This window comes from Bombina bombina, chromosome 1, assembly GCF_027579735.1.
Source record: "Bombina bombina isolate aBomBom1 chromosome 1, aBomBom1.pri, whole genome shotgun sequence".
Taxonomy (NCBI): Eukaryota; Metazoa; Chordata; class Amphibia; order Anura; family Bombinatoridae; genus Bombina; species Bombina bombina.
Genome location: NC_069499.1, coordinates 184,458,418 through 184,472,052, shown reverse-complemented (window position 1 = coordinate 184,472,052; position 13,635 = coordinate 184,458,418). Strand labels below are relative to the sequence as shown.

At 37.2% G+C, this 13,635-nt stretch overlaps 1 protein-coding gene across 1 annotated transcript in view; it reads right to left on the bottom strand.

Moving 5' to 3' along the window:
• SIPA1L1 (signal induced proliferation associated 1 like 1) overlaps positions 1 to 13,635 on the bottom strand; it is an 831,778-nt gene that overhangs the window by 459,945 nt on the left and 358,198 nt on the right. Inside the window, exons 3-4 of the mRNA XM_053697769.1 lie at positions 6,348 to 6,424; positions 3,048 to 4,798 (exon numbers count right to left, since the gene is read on the bottom strand). Of these exons, the coding sequence (XP_053553744.1) occupies positions 3,048 to 4,542 (1,495 nt within the window). The 5' untranslated portion in view covers positions 4,543 to 4,798; positions 6,348 to 6,424. The remainder of the gene's footprint in view (positions 1 to 3,047; positions 4,799 to 6,347; positions 6,425 to 13,635) is intronic.

Genomic DNA, 13,635 nt, shown 5'->3' with positions numbered 1-13,635 from the left:
AATTTAGGTCCGCCCCACAGAGATACGGGCGGGAGCCGTGGACTCTCCTCCCCTTGATGGAAATGAAATTATCAGGTAAGCATAATTTATGTTTTCCATCTAAAGGGGAGGAGAGTCCATGGCTTCATTTATTACTATTGGGAACATATACCCAAGCTCTAGAGGATGCTGAATGAAACCGGGAGGGTAAAAGGCGGACCCTAATCTGAGGGCACCACAGCTTGCAAAACCTCTCTCCTGAAAACAGCTTCCCTAGAAGCAAAAATGTCAAATTTGTAAAACTTTGTAAAAAGTGTGTAAGGAGGACCAGGTAGCCGCCTTTCAGATGTAGACTGGCTGAAATCCTTTGAAGCCTGAAGATAGAACATCAAAGCACGAACCACATCCAGGTTATGAAGTTACCTTTCCTTTGAAGAAGAAGAAGGGTTAGGACACAAGGAAGGAACCACTATTTCCCGATTGATGTTACGGTTAGACACCACCTTGGGGAGAAACCCCACCCAGTGCGATGTAAAGCCTTATCCACAGGAAACACCAGAAAAGGAGGATCACATTGCAAGGCAGCTAGTTCAGATACTCTGCGTGACGAGGCAATAGCCAACAGGAAGAGAACCTTCCAGGACAGAATAAATGTCAATGGAATGCATAGGTTCAAACGGAACCCTCTGCAAAACCCTAAGGACTAAGTTTAAGCTCCAAGGTGGAGCCGACTGTCTAAAGACAGGCCTGATTCTAGACAGAGTCTGAACAAAAGATTGAATGTCAGGGAGCTCAGCGAGTCTCCTATGCAACAAAACTGATAGAGCCGAACTCTGTCCCTTTAGGGAACTATCGGCAAGACCCTTCTCGGGCTTCTTGCTCTGCTTAGACTTGTTCCAAGATTGAGCCGGTTTCCAAGATCCCTTGGACTGGTCAGCATTTTCGCGGCGGGTTGCTGGTGCTGGGCCTTGTCCGCACGAAAGGGACGAAAAATAGATCCCTTAGGCTTAACCTTCTTATCCTGTGGTAGGAAAGCTCCCTTGCCTCCCGTAATCGTGGATATGATTGAATCCAATCCTGGACCAACAGGATCTTCCCTTGAAAAGGTAGGGACAACAGCCTCGACTTGGAGGTCATGTCCGCAGACCAAGATTTTAGCCACAGAGCCCTGTGCGCTAAAACCGAAAAAAACTGATACCTTAGCATTCAGGCGAATAATTTGCATATTGGCATTGCAGATGAAAGAATTGGCGACCTTCAGCGCCTTAATCTTCTCCTGTATCTCGTTGATGGACGTCTCCCCTTCAACCATGTCACACAGGGATTCGCACCAATATGTTGCAGCACTGGCGACCGCTGCCACGGCCGCTGCAGGCTGAAAAACAAACCCTGTGTGCTGAAACATCCTTCTCAACAGGTTTCCCAGCTTTTTATCCATGGGCTCCTTAAATGACTAACTATCCTCTAGTCGTCCGCTTCGCAAGAGTAGAGATAGCCCCATCCACCTTGGGAATGGTCCCCCACAGCTCAAGCTGAGAGTCCGGAACGGGAAACAGTTTTTTTAAAAGAAGAAGGGGAAAAAAGTGACCCTAATCGCTCTCATTCATTCTTAATAATATTTGCCATTATAACGGGGACCGGGAAAGTCTGAGACACCACCCTGTCCTCGTACACCTTGTCAAGTTTAGGAATTGCAGGTTCCTCCGGGATCTTAGGTTCTGGAACCTCCAGAGTAGATACAATATTAATAGGATACTGAATACATCCACTTTTATGTTCATGTAAAAAATGTTTTAGTAAAAACTGTGTTAATTTTTTTTCATTAAGACCATTTTGAATTACATCTATTTCAAAAAGAATTTACAGATGTATCAAAAAAAAATGAACCCAGTGAACTGATGAATGTTAAGCCTTCTCCTAATGTCTTCTGATATTTATTTTGATCAGAGCAGGATTCACACAAACAGCTCTTTCCTGAGAGCGCTCAACCGAAATGTGCTCCTTGTTTAAAGGGAAGTGCACCTCCAACCAACCACTCCTACGTTATCTCATAGATTGCAAACCCAGACTCCCATAAGCTTACAGAAGTCATTAGCCTAGAGGTTTACACACTTTTTTTCCAACATAGACTGTGATGTTTAAACTATGTGTTAGGCATTGACAAGAATATTGTGTGTGTCTATTATTGTAAATCATCTAAACACATTTGTTATGAGTAATAAAAAGGGACAAGCTAAAGCAAAAACTAACTAATGTGAATTCTTCAATTATTTTCAGAATGTAATTCTTTTGTATTACCGATGACCCTAGCTTGCTAGCAAAGTGGTTAAATGCATGCATAACGACCCACGTGCAGCTCCAGAGCTAGACAGGGTTAGTGTGCCAATCAAAAAAGTGACTGTAGCAAGAATCAACAAATGGCCATTTACTACTTGGGAGTTAAAGGGATACTGAACCTAATTTTTTTTTTCTTTCATGATTCAGATACCGCATGTAATTTTAAGCAACTTTCTAATTTACTATTTTTGTCAATTTTTCTTCGTTCTCTTGGTATCGTTATTTGAAATAGCCGGAATGTATGCTTACGCGCTGGCCCATATTTTTATCAGCACCTGAGTACAGCTTGCTAATTGGTGGTTAAGTATACCAATCAACAAGCCCTATCATGGATGCAGAAACAAAAAAAGGGCCGGCTCGTAAGCTTACATGCCTGCTTTTTCAAATAAAGATACCAAGAGAACGAAGAAAATGTATAATAGGAGTAAATTAGAAAGTTGATTAAAATTGCATGCTCTATGTGAATCATGAAAGAAAAAATGTGGGTTGGGTTCAGTATACCTTTAAGTGCTTGCAGCTCCAAAGTGGGTCCATAACTATGTGTTTAAACTCTTCGCTAGTAATGTAAAAATGACATTCTCTAATGAATTTGAGAATATCATTTGTGCTTTAGAGAGTCTCCCTAATGTAGAAAAACAGGTAATTAAAAGAAATTCATAAACTTTTTCTTGCAACTGTGTTATTAAATCATTTAATTTACATAAAGACCTGGCCAACGTTACATAACTTACCTTTCTGATAGAAATATTTCCGATAGTAGTAGGCACCAAGGTCCACATGTTCCACAATATATTTCTTTGCTCTGTCAAGGTGTAGAACAAGGTTTTCTTTTGGAACTTCAAGCACAGCCAAACCAGCATTTGTACAATGTGAACTTATTGAAGATTCAAAGGAGGAATTATCACACCCAGAAAAGGACCCAGAATTTGATTTGGAAAGGCTAACCTTCTTTTCTCCTTCTCCGCCCACTTCATTTCGAAAATAAGGGCAGCTCATTACAAGATCATTGCTTTTGTCATCCCCTTGGTCCATATTAAGGTTCTCTTTAGAGTTCAAATCCTCTGTACTGCCTGTAGGAGAGTTAAAACTTGAGGAGTGAGACAATGGTCCAGCTGCTAAAGAAGCTGCAGCAGCAGCAGATGCTCCAGTTGTGGTGTTTTTTCTTTTATTAACATTATGCCTATTAATAATAACTTCATTCAAATCAAATAAAACACTCTGAACATCATAATGGGCAAAACATTTTGGGCAGGTCCATGGTTTAAGGCTGTCATCAGACCGTGCATCGTCCATGTCAGAAGACTTTCCTAGGTCTCCTTCACATTTTGCATTTCGTAATTTCCGAAAAATGGAAGAATCCCCTGTTTCTGACTTGGATCGTCTTTTGAGTGGCTTATCTCTGTCTCTGTAAGACCTGTTACCATCTCTCTGGCTGTCAATAACATCTAATGAGAATCCAGACCCCCTATTTCCACTGCTTAATAAAAGTTCACTTAATTTAGATGAGGCATGACCTCTGTGGCCAGATTTTTCATGTTTGTATCCCTTTAATATGTCAAAGAAACTATCCCCTGAGGTGCCCTGTTTGTCAATGGAGGATGTACTTCCATATTCCCTGTGGAGTGAAGGTCCAGTTTTAAAGGTTGGTGACAAGCACTCTTCAAAGTTGTCCATGTCAAATTCACTAATGGTAATATCACTGTTACTTCGTTGCCTTATTCTACGTTGTACCTTCCTTGGAGAACTGGCGCTCGAATACCCATCAGGGGTAAGAAACCTGGAGTCCAGTATTTCTGCTTGCCTTGTTTTACTTTTAAGTGTGTTTTGTATACTCTTTAACATAGCAGAATCACTGGAATTAACACTAGACGTGCTAACTTGACTACTTGGGCTACTTTTAACAGACATAGTGTCAATACTTGCTGTCTCTACATCTTGACTAGATCTGCCCATTTCTTTCACATTGTCTTTTCTAGGTGGCCAATCTGCTATTCTTGCCCTTACTCCCATTTTTGGAACACCTGGGGTAGATGTTATATGATGCGAACTCTCGCTACGTGGTGGCCCTACAGGAGACATGACAGAAGACCCTAGGCTACCATTCTGAGATCTGAAGCGCCTCATATAAAAATCATCTGAACGAGCTTTCTGTAAGCCATCTGGTACCGTTGTCTGATTCCCACTTCCAACAGGCCTTTCAGTCTGGGACCTTTTCAAACTTGTCATGATCTGAAAATGTGGTCAGCCTTAAAAGATTCCACAATAAAAGAGGTCTATCATTGTTTTGTGAAAAGATAATTTTCCCCTGGAGCAACCACTCCAGAAAACACACTGGTTTCATGAGATCTGTCACAAAAATAGAAAATTATACATAAAACTGAATTTGCCTCTTCATTTCCACCACAGATTTATTCCAAATGGAATCCTCCTTAATATGTACAGCTTCTCCAGAATGTGGTTGCATCAAATTATCCATTAATATCTAAATAAAAAAATAAAAATAATATCAATTAGTAATTGTATCTGCAATTTCCATGCAAACATAAAAAACACAAGCACTAAATATAATGCAATCTCTGAGAACATAACTTCTTTTTTTTTAAAGAAATAACCAAAAAAGTATTTAAAATATACATCATCTACTTAAAAACATATTAAAATAATTATACCAGGAAGCAAAGCAGTCTGTAGTTACTAATTAATTACTACTACCTTATTGTTGAGCTAATGGCTTACAAGAACAAAAGCAACACAGGTTTTCCCTAACATACTAATAACGAAGCTTATTCATTATAAGACTTTACTTACTACATACAACTTGGCCAGGATTTATAAAGCATCAATTAGTCTGAAGGAGTTTGCTGGGACACTCCCTCTAGAACTATGGACACTCCCTATGGCATTAAAAAAAGAAAGGGGGTAACTAGATTTCCCAGTAAACAGCTTCACATATAAATTAAGTCTAAGACTGTCAGGTTTAACATGGAACTGACAAAACAAACCTCTCTGAATACAATTGTAACTGTAATGTTGTGATTTACCCCATACTCTACCTAACCATTTGAATTTTATAGAATATTATGAACAGGAATTATACCCTAAATGTAGCCACCAATCAGCAAGCGCTACCCAGGTGCTGAACCAAAGAGGGGGCGGCTCATAAGCTTACATTCCTGCTTTTCCAAATAAAGATACCAAGAGAACGAAGAAAACTTGATAATAGGCGTAAATAAGAAAGTTGCTTAAAATTGCAACTAATCTGAATCATGCAAGAAAAAATGTCAGGTTCATAGTCCCTCTAAAATGGCACATTAACCACTAAAGCATGATAGAAAAAAAAACAAAAAAACATTAATCCTTTAAGTGGCTGTTTGATACCTTTTATTTAATTATATATATATTCTTTTTAAATACTGATAATTCTGTAGTATGCAGCTATAATGGGGTAACTTACAGGAGCAATAATTCCGTTTGTAACAAATGGGATCTTTAGTAAACACACTATAAAAGATTGTAGAGTTAATTTCCTTCACCCTAATTAAAAATGAGGTTGTCTGCTATGTTAAAGAGACATGAAACAATTTTCTTTCAATATTCAGATAGAGCATACAATTTTAAAGAACTTTATAATTTAACTTTATCAAATAGGCTTCTTCATACTCTTGGTATCCTTTGTTGAAAAGCATACCTAGGTAGGCTCAGGAGTAGCAATATATTACTGGGAGCTAGAGGATTACTAGTGGCTGCATATATACACCTTACCTGAGGTGTTCAACTAGCTGCTAGTAGTGCATTACTGTTCTTTCAACAAATGTATTATTGAAGTAAATTGGAAAGTTGTTTAAAACTATACAGTCACAATCTATCTGAATCAAGAAAATAGTTTGGAATTCTATTTTGTTATATGCAATGTAAGCTATAGTGCAATAATGAAATGCTGTAACTATGTATTTAACCACTTTCAAAGTGGTTAAACACACAGTTAAAGTCAGCTCCAAAGTAGCAAAGCCCCACTGGAAGCTAGCGGATACCTTCTGATGAACCAACGTCAAGAGAAATATGTGCATAGCCACCAGCGAGCACCCAGTAGTGGATTGATCTTCTGAACCTGGAGTAGATAGAAATGTCTGTTAAAATAAAATTGCTCTAATTGAATATTTGAATCATGAAAGACTTTCATGTGGCAATAAGATTGAAACACAAACTTTAACAGCATTTTAAAAACTTATAACACAAAGTAAAAATATGTTACAATAATTATCTCTCTTTCCTAACCAGCTGCATTTCACTTTTATTTCCTCTATTTAAATGTGGGAATGTAACTTTTTGTCTACTTTGCATAAAATGTTAAAAAACCTTTTTTTTATGTTCTTTCTTTTTTTTCTTCATTAATGGTAAAAGAGCAAAATACCTAGAGATTTTTTTTGCTGATCAAACAGTCATTCCCACTAACAAAAGACTGGACCTTTGGGGGATATCATCCTACTGCTGGCTTAGCAGAAAGAAAGAAAGAAAAAATGATTTATACTCTTTAGCTGACCAGCGACTAGAATGAACAACACATATTGTTGAGAGGGACAAAAAGAATATATGAAATATAATAGCACAAATAAATTAAAATTATATATATTCCTCTTATTAATAGACAAAATAGTTAAAGGAACAGTTAACCCAAAAACATTCTCTCCTTTAAAGGGACAGTCTAGTCAAAATTAAACTTTCATGATTCAGATAGGTCATGCAATTTTAAACAAACAATTTTCCAAATTAATTTTATCAAAATTTGTTTTGTTCCCTTGGTGGTATTTTTAAAAAGCTACCTAGGTAGGCTCAAACTGACTTCTAAACTGTTGAAAACCGTCTCTTAGCTCAGACCGCTGCAGGGCTAAAGCTTTTTTATTATTATTGTTATTGTTTTTTTAATAGCGGCCGGTGGGGTGTGCGGCAGTAGTGTAAGAACTTAGAGCAGGAAAAGATTGTGCACAGCAAATGATAACAGCCTGTGCGCGGGCTTCTGTATAGAGGGATGGGCTGTACATGCATGTAGGAACTCTTGCCCCCAAACATTCGTGCGAGGTAGTGTAGTTTTTTCTTTCATTTACAGCGCTATACACATAGCACCTGATATATAGTTGCTGCGCAACAGAGGAGGCTCAGGCAGGGAAGGTTTTAGGATCTGCAGAAAAAAGTGCATTTTTAATTTTATTTGAACACCTCACTCTTAAAGTGCCCCTGGCATCTGCCCATAGTGCCTGCCCCTGAAAACAGCCCTGTCTGTAGGTCCCATATACTGCTGTATGCCTGGCTCGCTCAATATTATTATTTTATTATTATTATTGGTTATTTGTAGAGCGCCAACAGATTCCGCAGCGCTATTAACAAAGGCGGAGTACAAAAAAAGCAGTTATAGGGATCAAATGGGTAGAGGGCCCTGCCTAAAGTTGCACTGGAGGAGACGAACTGGTATAAAGAAAGGTTAGCGTAGGTTGTATGCATCCCTGAACAGTAGAGTCTTTAGGGAGCACTTGACGCTTTCAAAACAAGAAGAGAGTCTTGTGGAGCGAGGCAGAGAGTTCCACAAGATGGGATCCAGTCTGGAGAAGTCCTGTATACGGGAGTGTGATGAGGTGACAAGAGAGGAGGAGAGTAGGAGGTTGTGAGCAGAGCGAAGGGGACGGGAGGGAGAGTATCTGGAGACAAGGTCTGAGATAAAAGGGGGGAGCAGTGCAGTTGAGGGCTTTGTATGTCAGAGTGAGAATTTTGTGTTTGATCCTAGAGGCAAGAGGAAGCCAGTGAAGAGATTGTCAGAGAGGTGCAGCAGATGAAGAGCGACTTGTAAGGAAGATGAGTCTGGCAGAGGCATTCATTAAGGATTGTAAAGGAGCTAGGCGGTAGGTGGGGAGACCAGAGAGGACAGAGTTGCAGTAATCGAGGCGGGAGAGGATGAGAGAGTGGATTAAAATCTTAGTTGTGTCTTGTGTAAGGAAGTGTCTAATTTTAGAGATGTTTTTAAGCGGCAGGCTTTAGCCAAAGACTGAATGTGAGGAGTGAAAGAAAGATCTGAGTCAAATGTGACCCCGAGACATCGGGCATGCGGGGTAGGGGTAATGATGGAGTTGTTGACAGTTATAGAGAGATTGGGGGTGGAGAGTTTTGAAGAAGGGGGAAAATAAGGAGCTTAGTTTTGGACAGATTTAGCTTGAGGTAATGAGAGGACATCCAGTTGGAGATGTGAGAAAGACAGTTAGTGACACGGGTTAGCAAGGAAGGAGAAAGGTTTAGTGCAGAGAAGTAGATTTGGGTGTCATCGGCATACAAATTATATTGTAAACCGTGGGACTTTATTAGGGAACCTAGTGATGACGTGTAGATTGAGAAGAGAAGGGGACGGAGGACAGAGCCTTGCGGTACTCCGACAGAAAGTGGTGACGGGGCAGAGGAGGCTACACTAAAGGTACGGTTTGACAGGTAGGAAGAGAGCCACGAGAGGGCTGTGTCACATATGCCAAAGGATTGGAGGGTTTGGAGCAAGAGAGGGTGGTCAACAGTGTTAAAGGCTGCAGACAGAAACGAGACCTACAGCCAGAAGGCTTTTTAGGCTGTTAAAAATAAGATATTCCAGATATCCAATCAGAAGAGACAAGGCTTCCGTTTGGGCGTTTCCAATACTCACTAATGATGGAAACATATATAAGTAAGGCAAGAGAGAGGAAAAAGACAGATTGTGCTGAGCTAACTTATAACTGGTGTGTTGGGCGTGAAAAGTACCATTTTACTTTGGCAAAGCTGATCTACCCATATCTCATTGATTGCAAAATATACTTATTGGTATTTCTGAGGTGAGATTAAACCTGCTGAAAGATATTGGATATCAATTGGTGGTCATCCTGGTAATGTATTAAAAGATTGGGGTAGATTGAAGAGAGAAAATTGTATTTTAAAGCTAGTATTTCATAGCCTTGAATAGCTCTTAGCTTGCCTTTTTGTATGCAAATATTTAAAGAAAACATTCATTATTGCTGTATGTAGCAGATTTAAAGAAATAGTTTGTATTTCAAATTAGTATTTCATAGCCTGTGTATTGTTTAACATATATCATTGATGCTAAGTAAATTATCTGTGAAAAGTTTGATATTTTAAAGTAGAATTGTGTTAGAGTAAAGCGTGGGTTTATAGCCGAGTATTTAACTTAGAATCCCATTGTGTTAATTGAATGAAAGGCTATTTGTAAATAAGGCTGGTTTTAAAGGTAAACTTTTTATGAGCTTTGTAAGAAGTATAGCATATCTTAATAGCTTTGAAAACATGTATAATATTGTTTCATGTCCTGGTATTACAAATATATTCCAATATGTTCATAGATATTAACTAATAAAAATAATTCAGATATTTATATTAATTTTGTGGTTTCTAGTAGATGCATATTGATTAAGGGTTTATATTTTAAAGGATAATTATTAAATGTATTGTATTACAGCCCTGCCAAAGACTGATATATTATTTGGAGAGCACTACTGAAGATTCTTATAAATACACTGACAACCTTAACATTATATAATGGCTTGACAAATCCATTGAGCTAATGAGACATACCTTTTAGCATTTTGTTTCTGGATTCCTTTATTTTATTTTTTTGTGGATTATTCTCTCGCAAAATCTATGCCAGGATATTTAATAAACATACTGGCTCTTAAAGGGACATGAAACCCACATTTTTTTCTTTTGTGATTCAGATAGAGCATACAATTGTAAACAACGTATAACTTTACTACTTCTACTATCAAATTTGCTTAATTATCTTGTTATTCTCACAGCAGTGCAAAGCTGCTCCTGAGCCTAAGCTATCCTTTTAAAAGGAACAGTCTAGTCAAAATTACACTTTCATTATTCAGATAGGTCATGTAATTTTAAACAACATTCCAAATTACTTGTATCATCAAATTTGCTTTGTTTGCTTGATATGTTTAGTTGAAAGCTAAATCTAGGTAGGCTCATATGCTAATTTCTAAGCCCTTGAAGGCCGTCTCTTATCTCAGTGCACTTTGACAGTTATTTTTACAGCTAGACAGCGCTAGTTCATGTGTGCCATATAGATAAAATGTTGCTCACTCCTGTGGAGTTACTTATGAATCAGCACTGATTGGCTACAATGCAAGTCTGTCAAAAGAACTGAAATAAGTAACTTTGTTTAAAAATGTCTTGCCCAGCCTGAATTATCAAACTTTAGCTTTACTGATCCTTTAAATGTCACAATCTATGTATTATTCTAAATCTATCTCTATAGAATAACTCTTGCTTGGTTAAAAACCAAGAGGAAAAAGAGAAAAAAAATGTGTGGCCAGCTCCTTACACAATTATCATTTATACGGTGTATTCTGATAAATTTACTTTGGCTTTTCCTGCCTTACCAGACATGTTGAAATGTCTGAATTTAGGAAATTTGTAAAAATGTGTTACAATGTTAAAAGCATAAGAAAATATTGTAATGCTTTACATCAAATGTAATGTGACTTGGTGCATTTTTTTGCAGGAATACAAGAGCTAATACAATGAGACAGTTAACCTGAGGAGCATAATTTCTATTAAAAAGAGGTTCTTCTAATACATGTGTGATGCTAGTAAACTGGCTTTCATTTAACAAATATAAAAATGTAGACAAATTGGTTGATTTGAAACAATGTAAATTCAAACTTTTTTTGGCTTTAATATTAAATTACAAATTAGTAACATGCCATGTAGCAGTCTCATTGGTCAATAAATAAAAATATTTGAGGAATCTCATTGCAGCCTCTAGATTGTATGACAGGAAGCTTACTGCAAGATATTTACAATCAACACTGTGTAATGTCATTCACCTCTTGTAACATTCTGTTTAATTTTGGTCATTTGATTTATTTATTTTTTCTAATTTTTTTTTTTTTTTAACTTGAATCCATTTTATTGTCTTGCATAAGAGGCTGGCAAAGGCAACTCAGTGTAAATACTAATCTCTCTTTATTTTTAGAAAGCCATTAGCCTCTTGCTGAGAATGTGGGAGTAATTGTCAGTCCTGCCATTTAAATTCTGCTTCTAAAGCAAGTGCAGGGTAGGTTGCTTGAACTCCTAGCAATCAATTGGTTTTAGATTTACAAGGGCTTGGCAAAATGTCCTTTTCTCAGGCAAAGGTTTATGGACACATTCCAGGCGATTCTATATTTCACAACAAGACCACTGCCCTAGAGGGGTGGTTCAGTCTATGCCCCAACTGCATAAGCAAATATATTCCTCAGGTACACTGAAGTATCTATGTCCACAGCACTATTATTTAAATATTTGAATTAAGGCTGCAACTAACTATTATTTTCATAATCGATTAATCGGCCGATTATTTTTTTCGATTAATCGACTAATCGGATAAAAAAAGAATCAATAACAGTTTCCTATGTTTTAAATAAAATCCACATAATGAGTGTTACAAATATAAACTTCAGACTAAAACTTTACATTAACACAACTGTTTCTTCAATTTTTAAGCAGCAGAGCACAGTTTTATAATTAAACAAAACCAAACCACAAACTGTTTGAAAAGAACTAGAAAGAGTTAGACTATCACTGTTAATAACATTCTGTTATTCACTCTTTCAGAAACTTTGCATTGAAATGCAAACATCTCAACATGTCCACATGCTTCTGGCTAAGGCTGGTTCTATGTTTGTAGCTATATTTCCCGCAGCAGAGAAAAGGCTGTTGAGGTGTATAAGTAGGGTTTTACCAATTTCACCAAAGTGGGATATTTATCTTTGTTAGCTCTTCACCAATGCTAAGTGTTTTCTACCTTGGCAAGGGGCCTCTCAATAAAGTAACCCTTGACTTCATTCTAACATAAAAATATCTTAAATATCTATATGCAATGGTAAATAACGAGCTATAAGGTTAGGGGAAATATCTAGTCCGCTCTAAAAATAACGGATATATACTTATAAAGGTTGAATCTGGTACATAGTATCAAATATATAATAAAAAAAAAAATCAAAAGCTCTAAGGACTATATATCAATAACAGGACAAAGCCTTACACATTTATTTATACCGTACATATAATCAACAATACGCTAATAATTGTGCAAACATTTAAATTGATGTGCACTATTATCTAACTCCCATCAATCTAGGGGCAAGGTGTAAGCAACAAGCTCGGCACTATATCATGAAAAGCATAGTTCCAAATCACCTGATTTAATATAAACAATCCAAATGATGACTATTATATCTGGGTTGCACATAAGCCAGGGGTAGTTGTAAACTTATACTGGCCAGAAAAAGTGAAAAGTAGACGTTTGTAGATGTCCTTTAGGCTAATGGCATAACCATAAAACACAATACCATGTGCAGGAGTTCATTGGAGTGAAGCAGCTTGTGTTGTGCACAGACCAACTAATTGATTATTATCGATTATGACGATTAGTTGTTGCAGCTCTATTTGAATAATAGTGCTGTGGACATATATACTTTGGTGGATGATAAAGGTGGAACAGGCAGTTTCCACAGTCTTCACGTGCACTATCTAGCTTTCAGCAGCTGTTCCATTATAAGGACCTCAGGTTCACTGGGCATACATTTGAATTAGAAAAACAAGCATTGATCTGTAAATGCTGAATAACCAAGTGAATTTAGCTGGTGCTGGTAAAAGATTTACAAACTAATCAATTACATAAAATCATGTAACCTAGCTAATATTTTAAAAGGTTACCCGACTATTAGTGAGTATAAATATATATAAATAAAATACACACACACACACTAGGGTTGTCACCTCAGTCATATTTTCCTGGAAACTTATGACACATTGTAGCATATGTAATATTATTTATAGTATATATGTGTGTGTGTGTAAAAATATCATGATTTACTAGTCAGGGGTTAAAAGCTACTGGCCCAGAGGGGAAAGTTACTCGTCCACTCAATGTTAAATATGGGAAAAAGTTGAACTTCTAAATAGTTCCTGTGTGTATAAGTGTGTGTGTGTGAGAGAGATAGAGATATAGATTTTATATATATATTATACACACACACACACATATATATACACGCACTCTGATGGCTTTTAGCCATGTTATTTTTACATAGTTTTTGTTTCCAACCAAATTACTTACATGATCATAGGAAGCAAAATACAGGAGATAAATGCATTACAGTTTAACAAACATTATTTATTTTCTACCATAGCTTAATAAACGCACCATACTCCTAAAACCATACCATATGTCTTATGAACATACAAAAGTTCAATTAGTGCTAGTACAAGTTTTTACACTCGGTGTCCTCCCCAGAACTTATTTAA